Consider the following 18213-nt stretch of genomic DNA (forward strand, 5'->3'; position numbering starts at 1 on the left):
AGCAACTTGCATCATGCATCAACGCAGGCACTCTTGAATAGGAGGTATTCACTGCTTTGTTGCTGTGTAGTAAGGCTAAATTCAATAGAGCTTGGAGTGCTCTGAAGTCCTCCTGTGGAACAGGCTCTTTCATTTGCTCCCAGGAGTTGCTGCAATGAGCTAATCACTATATAAACTTACTTGTCTTCCAAATTAGCAGGAGCTGAACAATCCACTTCTTTCAGTGAATGAAAACGTTGGGCATGTGAAAGATAGACCAGCCCTCCACTTCTGTAAGATATTAACTTTGTTATCCAGAATCCCTTTTGATGTGAATTGTGAAGATGAACAATTAATGCACTGTATTTTTCCCAGAGGAGAGGCACACAGTGCAGTTTCCCTGGAGCAGCAGATAAGTGCTCTCCCTGACTTCCTTGCTCCTTGTGCTTCTTTCCCCTTTCTGCCACTACCACTTGTTCCCCCATTTAAGAAATAAAAGCAAATGAATTACTGTTCTTTTCTTCTTAAATGCTCTTATGTCTAGGCATGGGACATACTGTGCTAGAAACATTAAATGTCTGTTGTTTTTACATGTAAAAAGTGTCTCTGTAACACAGCTCTTAAATAGCTTAACAAATCCAATACCTTATGGGGCTCTGACCATGCATGCAAAGTTCAAACCACATGAGGGAAAAAAAAGATAAGTAAAGCAGATTGTAAATGGCGTGTGGTGTGATCATCCATCACTAAAACCTTTTTCCTGTATCATCTCGTTCTTCATACCCGGTTCGCTCAGCGATACAGTAATTTCAGCATTTATGGCCTTACATGCCTTGTTTTGTTTTGTTGCTGCTTGTTATGATATCGCAGCTGTGACAGCAGGGAGTGCATGAAGGAGGTATAAACAAGTTACTTCTTAAGGCTTATATAAAATGTTCTCTCGGGGAAGTGATGAAAGCAGTGTTATTTATTTAAAGCTTGACAAGAATTTGGGAGACGAGTTGAAATAGAGTACAGTAAGAATTTTCTGCTCTTATTTCTGTTGTTATATTTGAGTTATCCCTTGTTCTATCTTTTTGCAATTCATTGACCTGTTTAGGAAGACGTGAGCAAACCTGTCTCCATCTGGGTAGGGTCCTGAACTGGAGTTATGCTGTTCGCCTTTTGTCAGAAGAGAAATCACATTAGACAGAATCAAACTGAAATAGCAGCAAGGAAAAACGCTCTTGTGCTCATTTTCAATATCAGAAGCAACAGAAACAAATGTTTCTTGATGTTGGAGTACTTTTTAGCTCTGATGGTGTCAATCACAGACTGCTGTGGCTGTTAGGCTGAAATCTAGTGGGGTGTTGAGAAGACATTGTAACGAACAGCAAAGAGCTGCAAGTGCTGTTGTGTTCATATTTCACCCTGGCAGCTGCAGTGGCTGCTACATATGTTTCCCTGAGCAGTGAATTAGTAAATAGGGCGGATCACTTTTTGAATCTCTTCTGTCTCTCTAGTGAAATGAGTTAAAGGTGTATGGGGGGGACATTGCAAATAATCTTCTCAAAGGAGGGGTGGGGGGGGGGGAAGGCTTAATTCAAGCTAGTATTGAAAAAAAAAACCAACATAAAATAAGGTTTAGGCCATTATCATGTATGTGGACAGCCTGTACATCAGTGGCAGTTTAGTTAGAAGATAATGTTTATTGGCCCTAATGTGTCAGATTTGAAAAATGAAGCAATATGAAGATAAGAGTTGCTTTACCTCGCATGATAATGTCAAGCTTTGTAAGTGCCAGAAATGCAGAGGGAAAGGCAAGTCCATCAGAGCAGACAGCGTGCTGGCAGGGCAGGAGTGGGGAGAGCAGACAGGAGAATGTGAAAGAAGAAGGCTATGGAGAGGCAAAATTAGTTCTCATGTGAAAACAGGAAGCAAAACCAGAAAGGTAGTGTGCAATTCAAGTTCTGAAGCTAAATGCAACTTTCTTCTTCTGGGTCTGTGATATAAAGACCTGTTGGGTAGCTGTATTGAGATAGTGGAGTTTGGTAGGAATCATCGAAATCTGGCGTGTATTTATATATAAATACTTATAATCTCTCAATATGTGGTTAACTTTTTGTGTGTACAAAGCTTTTTCTACTGGAAGATACAGAACTATTGTGTTTTTCCTGATTTTTAATGAGTTTTATTTGCCCTTGGATAATAAAGTGGGTGTGTGTGAATTAAAACAATATTATTGCCATGGTACAAGTGGACAGAAGTCTTAGTATAGCACTGAAGCCGTAATTTAAGCATTAAATTTCCTTTGGCAAAAAAGGAAATGGTAAAATGAAGTATTTATACATTGTAGTTGTTGCCACACTTGCTACTGAAATGCAGCTGTTTGCAGAGATGCAGAGTAGCACTGCAAATACCCTGGAGATGCTTATCCTAAGTATGGAAACAACTTATTATAGTGAGGAAAGTGGAAGGAAAATACTGAAGTAGGGAAGGATGTGTTGGTTTGTCCAAAGTACTTTAGATTGGAAAGTAACCATAATGAATTAATGTAATTTGTCCTCAGAAAACTATACTAGAGTGCTGTTTAGGTGGTGTGTTTCATTAATTTACAACTATTAAATGTGACTTTATTGGGGGCCACAGTTTAAGAGATCTGGCCTTGTCTTGATGATGTCAGTCTATAGTGCGTCACAAACAAATAGTAATGAGATCTTGCTATGTGAACATCTTCATGGAGTTAGAATTGCTTATTTTTAAGGCAGTGTATTATTTTTGTCCTGGCTAGGAAAGTGTTTTCTTCAGATGATTCATGATGGCTTTTTTTTTTTTTTTTCCATTTGTTGTATATTTTTAATAAATTCTGCTTAAAGAACTGAATTCTAATCAACTGAGGATCACTAGCATCCATCTCTTTTTTTACTGTAAGCTAGCTTGTTAATTTGATGAAGAGTCTGTCAGCATTTTGTATGCTTTGTTCCATTGTGCTCCTTAAAAATCTCTTGCCACATTGTGTATTATTTAGCGTTATTTAGTCATTTGTGGTTTGAAACATTGCCTAAGTACAGGCTTGTGTTTCCCTGTTTTTAGGCTGTAGCTTTTTATGTCTGACAACCCAAGTCTTGCAGCAGTAACATGGAGTTCATTCTATGTTTGGAAAAAACCACCGCCATTTAAAACTATAATCTGCCACCATTTTGCTGCACGATTGATAGATCTGCTTTGGAGGGTTGCAGTGTTTCGTTTGACTTGTGAGATGTTTTTCAGACACGAGGTTTTTATATAAATTTCAACATGCTTTTGCCTTTCACGGCTGATCACTTTTTGGAAAAATCAGTGTGGAAGGTTTCTGGCAGAATTCCACGTTTAGAAGAGCCTTCAAAAGAGTCTTTCTCGTTGTGCTAATGTGAAGCCAAAGGCTGTAGAAGCTTTGTTGCTTGGAAGTAGTATTTCTGTTTTGTCACCAGTCTTATCTGTTAGATCTCAATGAGTGTGAATAATGAGAAGAACTTGCGTTTCCTTGGCTGTTTCAACACTGTGTTGAGAATGGCCAGATTGCTGCAGAAGATGATTCTCTTGGAAACCTCAACAGCCCGGCCTCCTCTGTAGGCAGAGTATTTTGCTGAAGTGTTTCAGTTTAGAATCTGACATAACTAATTTAAGTTCTCTGTTGGAATTTATGCAGACAAGGTTTAAGAGGCTTGTAGTTTAAAGCTTTTCTCCTACAACACCTTTTCTACTTCTATATCCTATGATAATCTATGTGTTTCTTTTCTTGCAAATGAAGTCCTTTTTATTCCCTCTTCCTTTCTGGCTTTGAAGAGAACATTTGCTTCTCCATTTATCTGAGGTAATTAGAACAGAATAGCCCTGGATGCTTTAAATCAGTTTAATTGGGCCTTTTTTTTTTTTTTTTTAATGCATTGAATATTCTGTTTTCTGCACAGAATTTTCGTGTACTTGTGAAGTCACTTTATCTCAAGAACCCAGCATCTTACGTGCTATTTATTTATTTATGTTTAAAAGAGGCTATTATCATCCTAATGGCCATCATCTCTATTCTCTGTTCCAGGCTGATTCATGGAGGGCAGCTGTTAAATGGCTTGGCAGGGCCAACTGTGATGAACGCAGCCCCGTTTCTTTCCACAACGTGGTTCTCTCCAGATGAACGTGCGACAGCAACGGCGATTGCCTCCCTGCTCAATTACCTGGGCTGTGCTGGTGCGTTTTTAGTGGGACCTCTTGTAGTGCCGTCTCCTAACGGAACATCGCACCTCTCGCTGTTGTCACAGAGCAACACCGAGCACATCAAGGACCGCATTGAAGCTGTGCTCTATGCAGGTGTGTTTTTTCTTTAATTAAAAAGAAAAAAAGTTAATAGTTATAAAACATTTACATACTCCCATGTGTGTGTTCGGTGCTTGTGAAGCACTACCCTCTAGTGGCTGGACTGGCCAGGGAACAGTAGCGAACTGATGGAAAGTAATGAAGTGGTAAGATGTTTTAGTACCACAAGGGTTACTTCCCTTCCCTCCCCCCCTTTTTCTTTTTTAAGGATAAAATTTGAAATAGTGTCATGTACAGATTCCAAGGGAATTGATTCCAAGGGAAGTAGTTCAGCTGTTTGTATTAGAAGAAACATCTTTTAGGTGAGCTTATGCTTTCCCAGAGCTTCCAAATTGTTGTTTGCTTTTCATATTTTCAATAAAAAACTCTGTGACAGGTTGTTTTTTCTTTTATTTCTTGGACGATGCAAATCTTATGCTCCCAGCACTGAATATTTTGTGCATAAATTCAGCCCTAAATTAAGTCATGCATATGCCTTTCAAATGTGATTAGATTATTAGGATCTAAGAATCTAATATTGGAATTAAACTCAATAGATTTGGATTTTTACTAAAACTACCTAATTCTTATGCAGCAAGCAGTTTCAATGAAGCAACAACAGTTTGGTGCAAAAAATGCTGATAGAAAATTAATCTGATACAATATTGAGTTTGTTTCCCTTCTGTTTTTTATGCAATGACTTCACTGCTCTTGGTGTTATATAGGAAAATTAGCTGTATTCAGTGGCAGGCTGTGAGGAAGAAGGGTTGCCCAAATGGCTTAAGAGCCTATGATCTGATTTTTATTTTTTTTTTAAATGGGTATGAATGGTATGGCATTAAGAGCTGCTGGACTTTACAGAGTCATGGCAGTTGCACATTTGATTTTGTTTTTCTTATAATTCCAGCCTCTGAAATGCAGCCAGGACTTAGCCCTCTGCATTCCGAAAGTACTGAAATATATATGTTGTGTAGTTTATATTCAGGTTTATGAGATTGAATTAACTGTTTGTGATCACTTATTCCTGACTGTGATTCTTAAAGAAATTTTGTCAAGTTAATCGTTGTTTTGAGCGAGGTCCACTTTATCATTCATTTTAAAGAATGCATAGTAAATGTTGGAATTTTATATATTTATATATATATGTATATATACATATAGTATCAAGTATTAGACTCTTCCAATTAATCTATTTTTTATTGGACTCAAATTTATTGAAATAAGGAAATTAGGGTTTGGTTAGGTCTTCTCAGAGCTGAATATTTTGATAGAAGCCAGAAAATTTGTGGAAAATGAAAGAGACCAGCGAGAAGGAAGAAGTGAACACCAAGGTTGCTTGCGTTCTAAGGGGCAACAGATAGAGGGAAGGAAGCAAAAATCCAGTGTTTAGAAAAGGTCTTTAGCTCATTCCTTTTTCCATGGAGAAGAGTTTGATGGCCTGAAGGAAACACGGTTTTGTGCCTGAAACCACTTATTGAGTCTGTTTGCAAAAGAAATGCCATTTTCAGCATCCTGTTAGATTCACTTCTGTTCTGTTCCGGGAGGCTTTCCAGGGCATTTTCTTCAAGTGCTAGGATAGATATCTCTTGCTAGCTGGGTTCAAAGATCTGTCTTGTCTGCCCAATGTTTCAGCACAGCTTTTTCTGCCTTTGACTCAGCCAGGGCTTGGCAACAGCCCATCCTGTAAGCTTGCTTGGGATTGTTGGTCCCAACTTGCGATCTTGGTTACAGCAGCTCTTCGGATTCCTAAGATATGTTTTTTTTCTGGGGTGGGGCATCTGCAGTTCTTGCTTTGTTCAAAGTACTTTTAAATCGATAGCTGGGTTTCTTTGTGTGGCTGTGCTTGCGGTGTTAGTGATGTGTCTTATGGGGTCTTTCCAGGATCTAAAACTCCTTCTGCTGTTCAGGCAGTGGAAAAGAGATGGGTCCTGAATGTCAGTGGCCTCTAGAGGATCACAGTGACAAAATAGTCAATGATTTGAAATTGGCAGAAGCTGTCCCAAGATGTCTTGTGTCTCTCATGACATTTGTCTTTTCTTAACTCAACCCTCTTTCCCCAGAGACCTCAAGAGGCAGCAGAACATGCTATTTGTCCCTTCTGTGCAGTTGGACTCAAGTGTCACAGTTCTTTAGCAAGTACATTAGAGCTTGATACCATTTTTTTTTTCCTATGGGATCTTAAATAAAACTAGTTTCATAGGACAGGCACTGCGTTCTTTAGTATTGTGATGGAGCTTGTTGTTGTTGCATGAGGTAGCATTACATGAGTAGCATCCAAAATGTAGTTGATGATTCTATTTAAACCCTAATAATGTGAATTGTTAGCTTGGGATCAGTTGCATGCCAAGAATGTGCTGACTTTCCAAGGACTTAATCTCAAACGTGATTATGATGCAATTGCTTAAATCTATTCTGAAATTGCTCCTATATTTTCTGTGTTTTATTGAATTGCTGTTCCTGTATCTCAAACGTGGTCTAAAAACTTGGCTGAAATATCACAGCCTGATCTGTCTCTACACATTCTAGTTCACAGCTGGAATAATATAGATTTAGCAAATCAGGACTGCATTGTATGCTTGAATTGCACAAGGAAACTGAAATCATTATAGGCTCTAGACAGAGGTACTAGCTGTGTAATTTCTTAAATATTGATGAGCAATCTTTATTTGTTTCAAAAATATGTAATAAACATATATATGCAAGTGTGCTAAAGTATATATGTGCACGTGTATTTATGTAAATATATGTATGAAGTGTAATGGGACAAGAGGAGTGCTTCGTGTGTGTTGTATATGTGTGTGTTTGTGTGTGTGTGTATATATGTGTATATATATATATATATATATATACACACATACATATATGTGACATGCACTCCTTTCCCTCTTAAGTTTCAGAAGGTGAAGGGTGAGGGTCTTGTTGATTTGAGGTTGGTTTTTGTTCTGTAAGTAATCTTTTGAAAGTCAGAAGAACATGCATTGAGGAGGCTTATGCCTCTGTGAACATCTTTTCTGTTCAGGGTTTACACAGCCAGGGGGGTGCCTGCATTCTGAACTAAGATGCAGGCTTCTTTCGACGTTGATATTTGTAGGTATTGTGACAGTGGCTCTGTTGGTCTCAAAATGTGGAAAAATAGGTCAGCGTTATCTTTTACTTTTTTTAATTCTTTTTCTTGCAATCTAAAACTTGTCCTAGGAATGTATTTTTCTAAACCTGGTCTGGTGTAGTAAATGGTGATGGTAATGATGGTAAGCTACCAAATGAAGAAGCTGTGTGAGATGTAAAGAATCAGATGCATTTGGTAGTACCTGAGATTTCAGTAGAGATGCAAAGGTGATACACATAGCTAAAGATGGCAGTAAATACTTCTTTAGTGGAGGGTATTGCTTGGGTTTTGAATGGGTTCCAGGGTGAATTTTGCTCTTTTCTTTTGTGCATGAGGGCAGCACTTGCAAGGCAAATTCATTAGCCTAGGAAGTATAACACTGGGAAACATTCTAGAGTTGGAAGACAGTACAACAAGGACTGCATGCTGAATATAATAATGAAAAGGAAATGAAGTGTTACCATACTGCTCCTCCTGCAGCAATTAGACTGGCAGGAATCTTGAGGTAAGTGTTAGAAGAAGCCTCAGATGAGCACCTGTTCCATGTCTTTAAAAAATTATCAACCTACCTTATATTCTTTATAGAAAGATGTAGCCTTTCCCCTTATGTCATTGCAGTGTCATAAACTTAAATAATACATGCCTCAGATCACTTCTGTTTTTGTGTGATCACATTGTGGTAGGTTGTATCCATCTGCAAGCTGCTGCCTTCCTTTGATCATGCAATTCAAGTGTGCATGTACATAAGCTGCCCTGAAAGTAGTGCTTCCTATTTATTTCCATGGAATTGAAATCAGATACAAAGAGCAAAATAACACTGTTCAATAGAGTGAATTCTCAGCTACAAAACACTATTTTTAAACATAATCACCACCACTAGCTATGCATTTTTGCCAGCAACTGACAGAAATCTGCATGCTTCCTTTATAAAAATAAAAAATGTGCACCAGTAGAGCTGACACGCTGTTGCCACTGCTGAAACATACCACCCACTGCCTGACTGTGCTCACATCCACTGTTTGCTCTCTGTAAACATTCAGCGAGTGCTGATGAATGTCAGCGAATGCAACTTTTATTGCATGGAGGAATTCAGCGATGCACCTTTGCTTCGTGTGTGCTTCCATGTCAGCTGCCATTGTGTCAGACTGCCCCCTCTGCTGCTATTTGTCATGTGGCAACAAAACATAACAGAATATTGGTGGGAAGGTTCAACCTGGACTGCCATACCATCATCATCTGCCTCTGACATCATGGACCAACATAATAAAATAGGAGGCATTAGTTTCAGAGCAGCCTTTGTATATTTGCATACCTGCAGACCTGTATAAAGATGTAGATACAGGAGGAGGGGTTGAAGAGCTTTTAGCAAGCCTTGCTTTGTCCGCTATCATCCTACAAGGGCAGAGCCTCTTATCTCTTTCTTAGACCAGGGATAATTAGTTGTGACCAGTTCTTTTTTCACCCGTGTTATCAAAAACAGTGCACTGGAAGATAGAAATTAATCTGTTTACTGGAGATTTGTGTTGGAGACCCTTGACCTTCAAAAGCTGTCATTAGATCACAACAGGAAGAAAAGAAAGATGCTACATAGTTCAAAATGAATCCTTCTGTATTTGATTGTAGAGGCGGGCATTGTCACATTCCTTATATGCCTTCAAAACAAATGTGGGGTCAGTTTCTTCTCCATTCTGAACAAGAAGTATTCAATTCCCATCCCAGTCTATAGCTGATACACTTACAGTCTGAGTGTTATTTACTTTTCAGTTTCCTGAGCTTTTTTTCTTTTGGTTTAGCAGAAGAAGTGGCAAAGTGCCACATTCGTATTGATTTATTGAAAAAGGAAAAAAAGCAGATGAATGTGATCGAATATGCAGCTCTGCTGGAATTTACTTGTGGTGATGGTGAGCACTTCTTTGTAATAAGATCACAGGTTCTTTTAAGATAACACACTTCAGCTATGCATTTTTCTCTCCAGCAGCAAAGAATCTTGTTTCCAAATGAGATAGCGAAAGTATTTGGATTGAGGATTGTGGAGTACATGATATATATGGTAAAAGGCTTGTAAAACAAATTGCTTGGACTGAATGTGGATTTGTGGAGTTATTTTTCCTCCTAATGTCTGATCGTGGGTCTTGTGTATTTTCTGCAAAGTGCTCATCACGTTGCAGCTTCAGGTCCAAATTTCTATTATGATTTTTTCTTTTTGAAGATCTGGAACACCTGCCTATAAACAAGAGGAGCATCTGTGAACAGCTGTGCTCTTTTCTTACTTTCCTTACTAGCTGTGTTCTCTCTTTCTGAGCCATGGCTGCTCCTGTGCTATTCTGTTTATATTCTATTGACGTGCATACATGATGATGCCTTGCTTGACCTTTTATTTGCCTTCATCATCATGTATACTGATTGATAGTCATTTTACACCCTGGTCTTTCCCCATCCTCATTTGTTTAAAGTCTCTAGAATGCTGTTACCTGGTATTACACCTTCACAAGGAAATGTGGCCGAATCTTCATAATCCCCTCTAAAGAAAAAAAACAGAAGCTTTTCTTTTTTTTGCTTTGCTTAGTTTGTGTGTGAGACTGTTGCTCTGTTGTTCTGATGATCCTGTCATCAGAATGGACTGCCAGTATTTCTGTATCACACTGATTCTCCGTCTCCATTTGGAATCTTTCTTGGGGAGGGGAAAAAGAAGTCCTCCTTCAAGTTCTGCAGTTCTGTTGTCAGGAGTAGTAAAGCATTTGGGGTAGGATTTATGTATCGGAGGCTGGCTGATAACAGTACTCTGCTAAAATAAGTCTTTAATTGCTAACAGTTGTTTTCTGATTTGTTTTTCTTTGTCCTCCTGTTTAGAATTCGGGATGGTCTCCTTGATATTTTCCGCAGCATTGGCCTACTTCCCCTCACGCCCTCCATTCCCTCCCAGTGTGGCTGCAGCTAGTCAGCGGCTTAGCTACAGGAGGAGCTTCTGCAGACTCCTAAGGTAGGTCCTGACTGAGCTTCCACTGAAGAGATCAGCACCTGAATAAATGAACACGAGTGTGCTTTAATGTTCTTACTGAACAAACAAGTTAGTTTGCAGTGCTCTTAAATACAATCAGATTAAATATTTATACTGAAACAATAAAAGATGATAACTACAAGAACACAGACATTAAAATTTAAATGGGTCTATCCCAAATATTCGTGTGAGCATCTTTCTGCACCAGCACTGCTTGAGTCATTCTGTTAGCGTGGCTTCTCTTATGCAATGCTGCTGTTACATCAGGTTATACAAGACTGTTAACCGTGTGCATTCTGCTGAGTGTGAGGTAACAGTTATCAGAGCTGGATGTAACTAATTAATAAGCTGCTTTCTTCCATTATTTTTATAATGGAATGGATTGGGGATTTGCTTTTCATTCAAGGGGATATACAATTGCTTTCATTCAGCTGTAGGAGCAACGAATGAAATATCTGAAACCATAGTATGATCTATTACATCTTGTTAATTGTTAAAATATGTGGCTTAAAGGGGTCCCCATTTCTGTTTCTGGACAACTTCAGAGATGAATTAGTTTTCTTTAAAGTTAGAATTTGGAAAAAAAATTAAAAGGAAAAAAAACTTTGTAAAACAATCCCTCCCTCATTGTTTCTAGAATGTCTTGTGTAATGGAAATATAGTATCAAAGCAACGGTAACATTAATGCTCAGTAATTGTGGAGGCCTGTGCCTAGTGTGTGGTAATACATAGAGGAACTTGGGAACTTGCTAGGGCAGAAAAGAACTGTGATGCAAAGTGTAATTGATTTCACTGGGGAGGATCAGACTCTTGCTGCGTTTTTTAGCTTGTAGTAATAGGAGATGAATCCATATAAAATGGGCTGCTTAAAACTTAATATTTTGGAACTTCAGGCACTGTTGTTCTCTGTACTTCTAAAAAACCTGTTCAGAGTCAGCAAAAGCAGCACCTCCTGTTATCATCGTTTTCATCTGGTCATTTTAGAGGCTTTTGTTTCAGTTTAGGGGAGTAAATGTTTTTGAAAAAAATGATTATTCCAATGTGTTCATGCTGAAATAGGCTGGTAGTTGGGAGAAGATGTGAGTACAGCTGCCTGGTGAGTCTGCAAAGTGACCTACTCAGGATATTAAAAAACAGCAATTCCCCTAAGGATGCTTAGTGCACCCAATAATGCAGTTAAACGCCCAAGGTGGTGTGTGGTGGGACCCTGCCTGAGGGCTGTGTTGTAAAAATATTGCTGTTGAATAGAAATCCAAACAGCAATCAACTCTGCAGGTAAAATACAAGATTTCTGTTGACAGTAATCTATTTGGGAGTTCTTTAACTACTATTCTGCTTGTTCAGCATATTGTCAGTACTAGGCCCGAGATACTGGTAAGTTCAGGAGATAAGCAGCAAAACTGGTTTACCATTCACAGTCAACCAAACTTAGGAAAACAAAGTAGAGACTCAAGTAATCAGCATAGTTCATCATGTTTCTAAGTCAGGTGGATCACCGTCCTCCTTCCCTCTGGTCTTTATGCATTCTTCCATTCTACCCCGTATCAAAGGCACTTCTACATTCCTCTGTATGTGAAACAATCAACAGTTCATCATTAAAACCACTTATCTTGGGGAGCCTTTCAGCACCAATCCATCAAGCAAGGCAGGGGTTTATAAAAGAAAATATCAGCTGTGCTTCAAGATAAGTCCATCATCTGGTTCATTAGGCTTCTAACCTCTGTTGCCTGCCTAACCTAGACTTGGAAAAGAGAGTCTTTCTTTAGACCTTGTGGTATAGGCTGAAGGTAATCAGCTGATGACTAGGAGGAAAATGTGATTTTCTCCTTTGTTGCAGACTTGCCTTCTGGTAGGAGAACTGTATGCATAAGGTATTCAGGATGTGTGTGAGTGGGTCAGCTGACTTCACCTAAATGTACGCCAAAAACATTCTTGGGAACAAGAGGCCATCATCACTTCCCTCTTCTCTGCCCCAGGCTTCAGATTTTTTGCTTCAAAAGAAAGCTGTGTAGCATAACTCTACCATTGAAGTCACTGACCTCTTTTCTTGGGTGCCAAAGTGATCTGTGACTTCTTCACAGCTCCCAAGCTTCTTCATGCCTTTGGGTTATTGAGCAGTCTTCTTCATGAGCTGCTTTACTCTGAGATGTGTTATGTAGGTCTTCCTGGGGTCAAGCATTCTCTGGAGGAGGAGTTGCTTCAGAACATGATTTTTTTTTCTTTATTTTTTTTCCTCCTGTCTTGGAGGATTCCTGCTTCTGGCAGATTATAACAATTAGCTGATCTTGGTTATCTCCTGATACCAATTTTCTGAGCCTGGGAGTCGACAGATTAGTCATGGTTTGGGAGCTAAGCCCAATTCTTTCAGCAGTCTATCTCACACTGTGACAAGCCTAGTTTGAATTTCATTAGAAAAAAGTACTGTGCCCTTTCTCAGTTACTTAGGTGAAGTAAATGTTTGGTTTTTTTTTTCCTCATTTCAGAATATGACAGAAATTTCCATGGGAAAAATTCTCTTACAAGTAAATAGTTGGTAATATTATGAGAACAAACAGTGATTTTTTGCTTTCAAATAATTAGATGCCATTAGCCAGTCATGTGTCTTTGTATTTTCAAGGGACCGAATAAGCAGTTTTGAAATGTCATGGTAGGGTTTTTGTGCATCGTTACTTCTTTCATAAAACGTTCACATGACATCACTGTCCAGCCTGGAAGCTGCTTGGAGCGTGTCTCATGTTAATAGACATTGTCAAAGTTATTCTGGAAATGCTGACTGACTTTGACAAAGCTCTCCTGTGAACCAGCCTGTCGTATGGATTCTAGTAACATTAAGTAGAATTCTGAAGAAAAACAACAAGAAAACAGCAGATGAAAAAGCCAATTTGGCATTCCAGCAGAATGATTTAACAGAGAGCGCCTAATGCTGATGTCCTGTCATAAAGGCTGATATGATGGAAAACAGAGTGGGTTCACCAGCTGATGGTGTGACAGACAGCACATTTTTCTATTTTCAGTAGAGCAGTTGCAAAATAGCAACAACAAATACAAGTTGCTGAAGCCATGAAAAGTGAAGCTGATACTTAAGACGTGTGTTTCAATTGGCTTTGACAACTTACTGTAGCCAGTGCTAGTTGTTGCTGTACAAGAGGACTAAATGGCATCTGGTGGCTGATGCTACTTTGTCACTGCCACACACCTTTTCTCCAGATTGGTTTACTTAGCAGGGAGACTGAGCTGGGTGGTAATGTGGGGTCCTCTGTCACTGGAGGATGGTGTGATGCAGAGCTGAATCTCTGATATTGGGACTAGAATTTGAGCATGATGGAGCTGCTACCCCATGTGCCTTTTTATCACTTTGCTGGAGTTAGAGAAGACCTGGGTTGAATGAAGAACAAGGTGCTTATAGCCCAAAGTAGTTCATTAATGAAATTAATACAGACATCCAAAGGTGCTGAATATTTAGCAAATATTGTTTTGGACCAGTGCATTTGAGTTTGTTACTTCTTTGCAACCTATAACATGGATATATAATGTCCATGGAAAATGGGATTTTCCCTTTTGTTTTATTCTCCAGATACTGGAATGGTTTTTACATGGGTAGGATTAAGTAACATAAAACCTGCTTGAAGAGACGTCAGGATGACACAGGATAGAGAGCAAAAAAGTTACAAGACAACAGCAAAAGCATTAGCATTTGGAGAAATATGAGCAGCGTGTGGAAGAGTTGGAAATCTGATAGTTGTTTTTCTTTGCATTTAAAAAAAATAAATCTGACATGAATGATATTGGAAGAGCAGGATATGTTCATGTGATATAAATCTGTTATTCAAGATGAGGATGTGTGAAAAAGAACAGTGTGTAGAAAGAACAGAGTGCTGGCTAGAGTGCTTTGAATCTTGTAAGGGAGTGAAATAGTGTGGGCTGCAAACCTCTGAATATTTTGGAGGTTATTTTTCCCTCCCATTTGGCTTTTCTAACTATGTGCTATCAAATGGCTGCTGTATACCAAGGAACTGGTACTACTGATCAATATCAAGTTTATGTCAGTTGTTTAGGAGGAGGAAGGGGTCACGCTTTGTGTTTGCACAGGTAACCCTCAGAATAACCATGGGATCACCGTAAAATCTCTTCACTTAAAAGTGTAATCGTTGGAGGAGTCCCAAGTGTGCTTCCTGTTGTTATTCCCTGAATGAAACATTTTAGAGGAAAAGCTTGATCTACCTTTGCAAGGGTTCTGCGTTTCATTTTTGGTTACAGTGATGAAGGGAAGGGGTGGGGCAGGGTTGTTGGTGATTTTTTTTCTGGCAACTCTATAGTTGTGTACGGTGAAGATGATAACAGAACTTTGCTTAATCTTTTGCTGAAGACTGAAGGTTGATTAATTTTAATTGGGGGAATAAAGCAAACATGTTGAGTATTTAGACAGAATACTGCACTTGTCTCTGTGTTTTGATAGCTCAAACTGTCAGAATTTTCCACTGTTGCAGTTGTATCCGCCTTGTTATGAAAGCCCTCCCTCTCAACAAAACAAAAAAGTAAAACCACCATTTATATGTATATTTTTAAACAGTTCAAAGCTCTGATTTTATGCTTGAAATATGCTTTTCCTAAATTGAGTTAGTGCTTTTTGTTCCTAACATACATTTAAGCTAAATGGGTTGCCCATTCAAATGCAGAAGAATTGCTTGTGGAAATGAGAAACTTATGAGCCCAGCACATTATGAAAATGGTTGGATGTGGGGAGACTGGCTTTTCTTAATGTCACATTGCTAAGGCAGTAACATCCCAGCCACTTGATTTTAGTGACTTGTCTGGATATCTTTGTTGTTTTTCCTGGCTCGGTCGTTCTCCAGACCTCTGCTATTTTCCTTGATGGGTAGAATATAGATTGTGACTGTAATTTACTCTAGCATCTAATCTTGGTGCAATTTCTAATATAAGCTGCAGCTAATTGCATTTGTTGTGTTTTCATAGCAATTTCCGATTCTTGATGATTGCTTTAGCCTATGCTATACCACTGGGTGTTTTCTCTGGATGGTCTGGCGTTCTGGATTTGATATTAACACCAGTTCATGTAAGCCAAGTAAGTATCTCCTGACTGATAATCAACAGCTATTTTTGTAAGTGACATGTTTTTATTTTGCACTAACATACAATTTTATCAGTTTTTTGTAATACATATGAACCACTTTTATACTGAAATGTTAAACAAAATAAACTATAGCTTTGGCATTCCAAGCTGTCAAGATCCTTCCTGCTGACTCAGTTAGTGGTTTGTAGTTTCAGAGCTTGTACGCCTTTTGACAAGAGTGAAGAGGCAGGTAAACAAATGGGAGTGTTGTTGGCCAGTGCACCTTTAGTCGTAGAAAATAATGTTTACCAGATAAAAGGGATGAAATGAGGAAAAGAGGATTTCTAAGCTTTTGATAGAGTATGGTTAAAATCCAGAGGATGTTACTTGGATCATTCCAGTAAGAAGGATCACATTTAGGGCACAGGCTAATTACCCATACTTCTTTTTGTAGTAAATTTTGTTTAAAATACTTCTATAAAAGGTCTTGCATCTCATGTTGATGTTGGGGGAGCGGGGTGTGGGATGAATTTGCTAACAGCCTGCAGCCCTTGTGCACCATTTGTTTTGAAACTTACTTTCTCTAACACATTTCTTTATTTTTCTTTTTTCTTCTGTCAGGTAGATGCAGGCTGGATTGGATTTTGGTCTATAGTTGGAGGTTGTGTTGTTGGCATAGCAATGGCAAGGTAGGAATCTGTTTCTTTTTCTTTCCATTTGGCTTCTGCACTTAATAATATAACCTGTTTTTTCTCATCTTTTAGATACTTGAAATGGAAAATGTGTAGTTCTGTGGTTATGTATTTCTTGTAGAGCAGTGTATTTATATTCCATGTTACTGCTCTCTGTGGGTTGAGAGCAACACACGCTTCTGCCTTGATTCAACAGGTCATATTGTTAGTCCTGACAAGCACATCCTATATGTTCTTTTAAAATGGTTATTGTGAATTCAGCTGCCTGCTATTAAGGAGAATCTATTTTAGCAGATTTGGAAAGCATTGAAGAAATAGTGTCTGTCTCATTTCATCAATAATTTTGGGCATATTGATTCCTGAAGAGACATCGAGAATGTAGCACAGGCAGGTTAGACACAATAATTGTACGTTCCACTGCAGGGAGTTTACTCTGGGACTGTTTTGGCACGTTGCTGGATTTCTGTATGGATTTTTTTCTTTGCTCTACTGCTATGGGTTGCACTGTGGCTGTACTGTGCTTTTTGTATATCCGGACACGGATGTCTTTGGCCATCATGAATGCTGAATGATTTGAAAAGTGGAAAAATAAGGAATGGGTTGCCCTTCCAAAAGGCTGCTGCTTTTTAAAATTTCAATTAAATTCCCTTAAAAAAATAAATAAAAACAGAAGAAAAGAGGAGATAGTGGGGAAAAATAGATTTTTGGAGGTACTTGAGCAGTGCATTTATAAAACTGGCCCACCCCTCAGCCAAGAGTGAGGCATCTTCAAATTACACAATACATAAAAGTGTGAGGTTTCTCATTCTGGTGTTTTGCATGCTATCCAGCTGCTGTGGTGGAGGAAGAGGAAAAAGTCTCCTGACACAGGGAGGAGAAACAACTCTCTGGTCCTTTCCAGGTACAGGCAGAAGGGCATAGTCTGTCAAAACAAAGTTCATTGTAAAAAAAGAGGTTGTGTTTCTTTTCTTTTTTTGATTGCCACAGATCAGATATGAAGTTTTGTTTCTGAGAGAAGTAGATGTTTAAAACTTCCTGCTGTACATGACCTAGATGCTGTAGCAGGTTACCTGATGTTAACAGGTGCCATGCCAACTTAATCCTTTCCATCATGGGTTAACCTCTCCTACATTTGTCAGTTTCAGTAGTAGAGGGGCACCCTTTCGTCTCACATTATGAGGATCCAATCTGCTGACTCAGTGCCAACATGTGAATCTCAATCTTTATTGTAAATAAATTTATTTTATATATTGTCCAGGTTAAGTTTCAGGAGATGCTGATAGTCTCCTTTGCTGCTTCAGAATGGATTTCAAACCTCACTGAATACCAGTACTTTTTAGCATCTGGAGATTTACTTTTAGGAAAACTGAAGAAATAAAATATCAACAGTCTCCAAACATGTCCTTCTAACTCAGGCAATACATAGTTCAAATGGGAGGGTTTGTACACACACTGTGAGGGAGGGGGTGATTTGTCACTCATGATGGATGGCTCTCCCTCCTAGGTCTATTCAGCATTTATCTGTGTAGGGCTGAATCAATGATGAGCCTGACTGTAATCTGCTGAAAGTTGTAATTAGGAAAATTAAGTAATGATTCTTGTCAAGAGTGACAAGCTGATGTATTTTGGTGTCAGAACTATGATTTACCAGGCAAGCAGCTCTCTTCCTTAACCACTCCTCAGGAAGCCAGATTTATTTTTTTTTTTTTCCTATTACTTTTTTCCACTAATTTATCAAAGCTTAGGAATCTGCTCTTTACATTTTTGGCAATGCAGATTCTACCATTTAGAACAGTAACAATCTGAGGCTCGCACTGGAGCGTTTGTTCCTGCATGTCACAGTAGGTGTTTAGATCATCTGTATTTAAAGCTGTGCCTAGTTTGGAAACACATTAATCTAATTTTCCAAACGGTACGAGTTTTCCTCAGCACAATACATAAATCCACCTACTGCTGTCCTGATAGACATGAACCTTAGGTATGTTTGGCTAATTTGTGTGATGCATTTTTCTAGCTGAAAAGCTCAGGCTATTCTGGGCAGCTGGCAGGTGTTTTACCC

At 38.8% G+C, this 18213-nt stretch overlaps 1 protein-coding gene across 3 annotated transcripts in view; it reads left to right on the forward strand.

Annotated features, from left to right (window-relative positions):
- SLC49A4 (solute carrier family 49 member 4) overlaps positions 1-18213 on the forward strand; it is a 60349-nt gene that overhangs the window by 22451 nt on the left and 19685 nt on the right. For 2 of the 3 annotated variants that reach the window (XM_085552313.1, XM_015868681.3), the window contains exons 3-6: positions 4034-4302; positions 10244-10373; positions 15366-15474; positions 16084-16151. In XM_085552313.1, coding sequence (XP_085408439.1) covers positions 4034-4302; positions 10244-10373; positions 15366-15474; positions 16084-16151 — 576 coding nt within the window. The remainder of the gene's footprint in view (positions 1-4033; positions 4303-10243; positions 10374-15365; positions 15475-16083; positions 16152-18213) is intronic. The other variant, XM_085552312.1, reaches the window with a different exon arrangement.

This window comes from Coturnix japonica, chromosome 7 (assembly GCF_054131305.1).
Source record: "Coturnix japonica strain WE chromosome 7, WE-NBRP24, whole genome shotgun sequence".
Taxonomy (NCBI): Eukaryota; Metazoa; Chordata; class Aves; order Galliformes; family Phasianidae; genus Coturnix; species Coturnix japonica.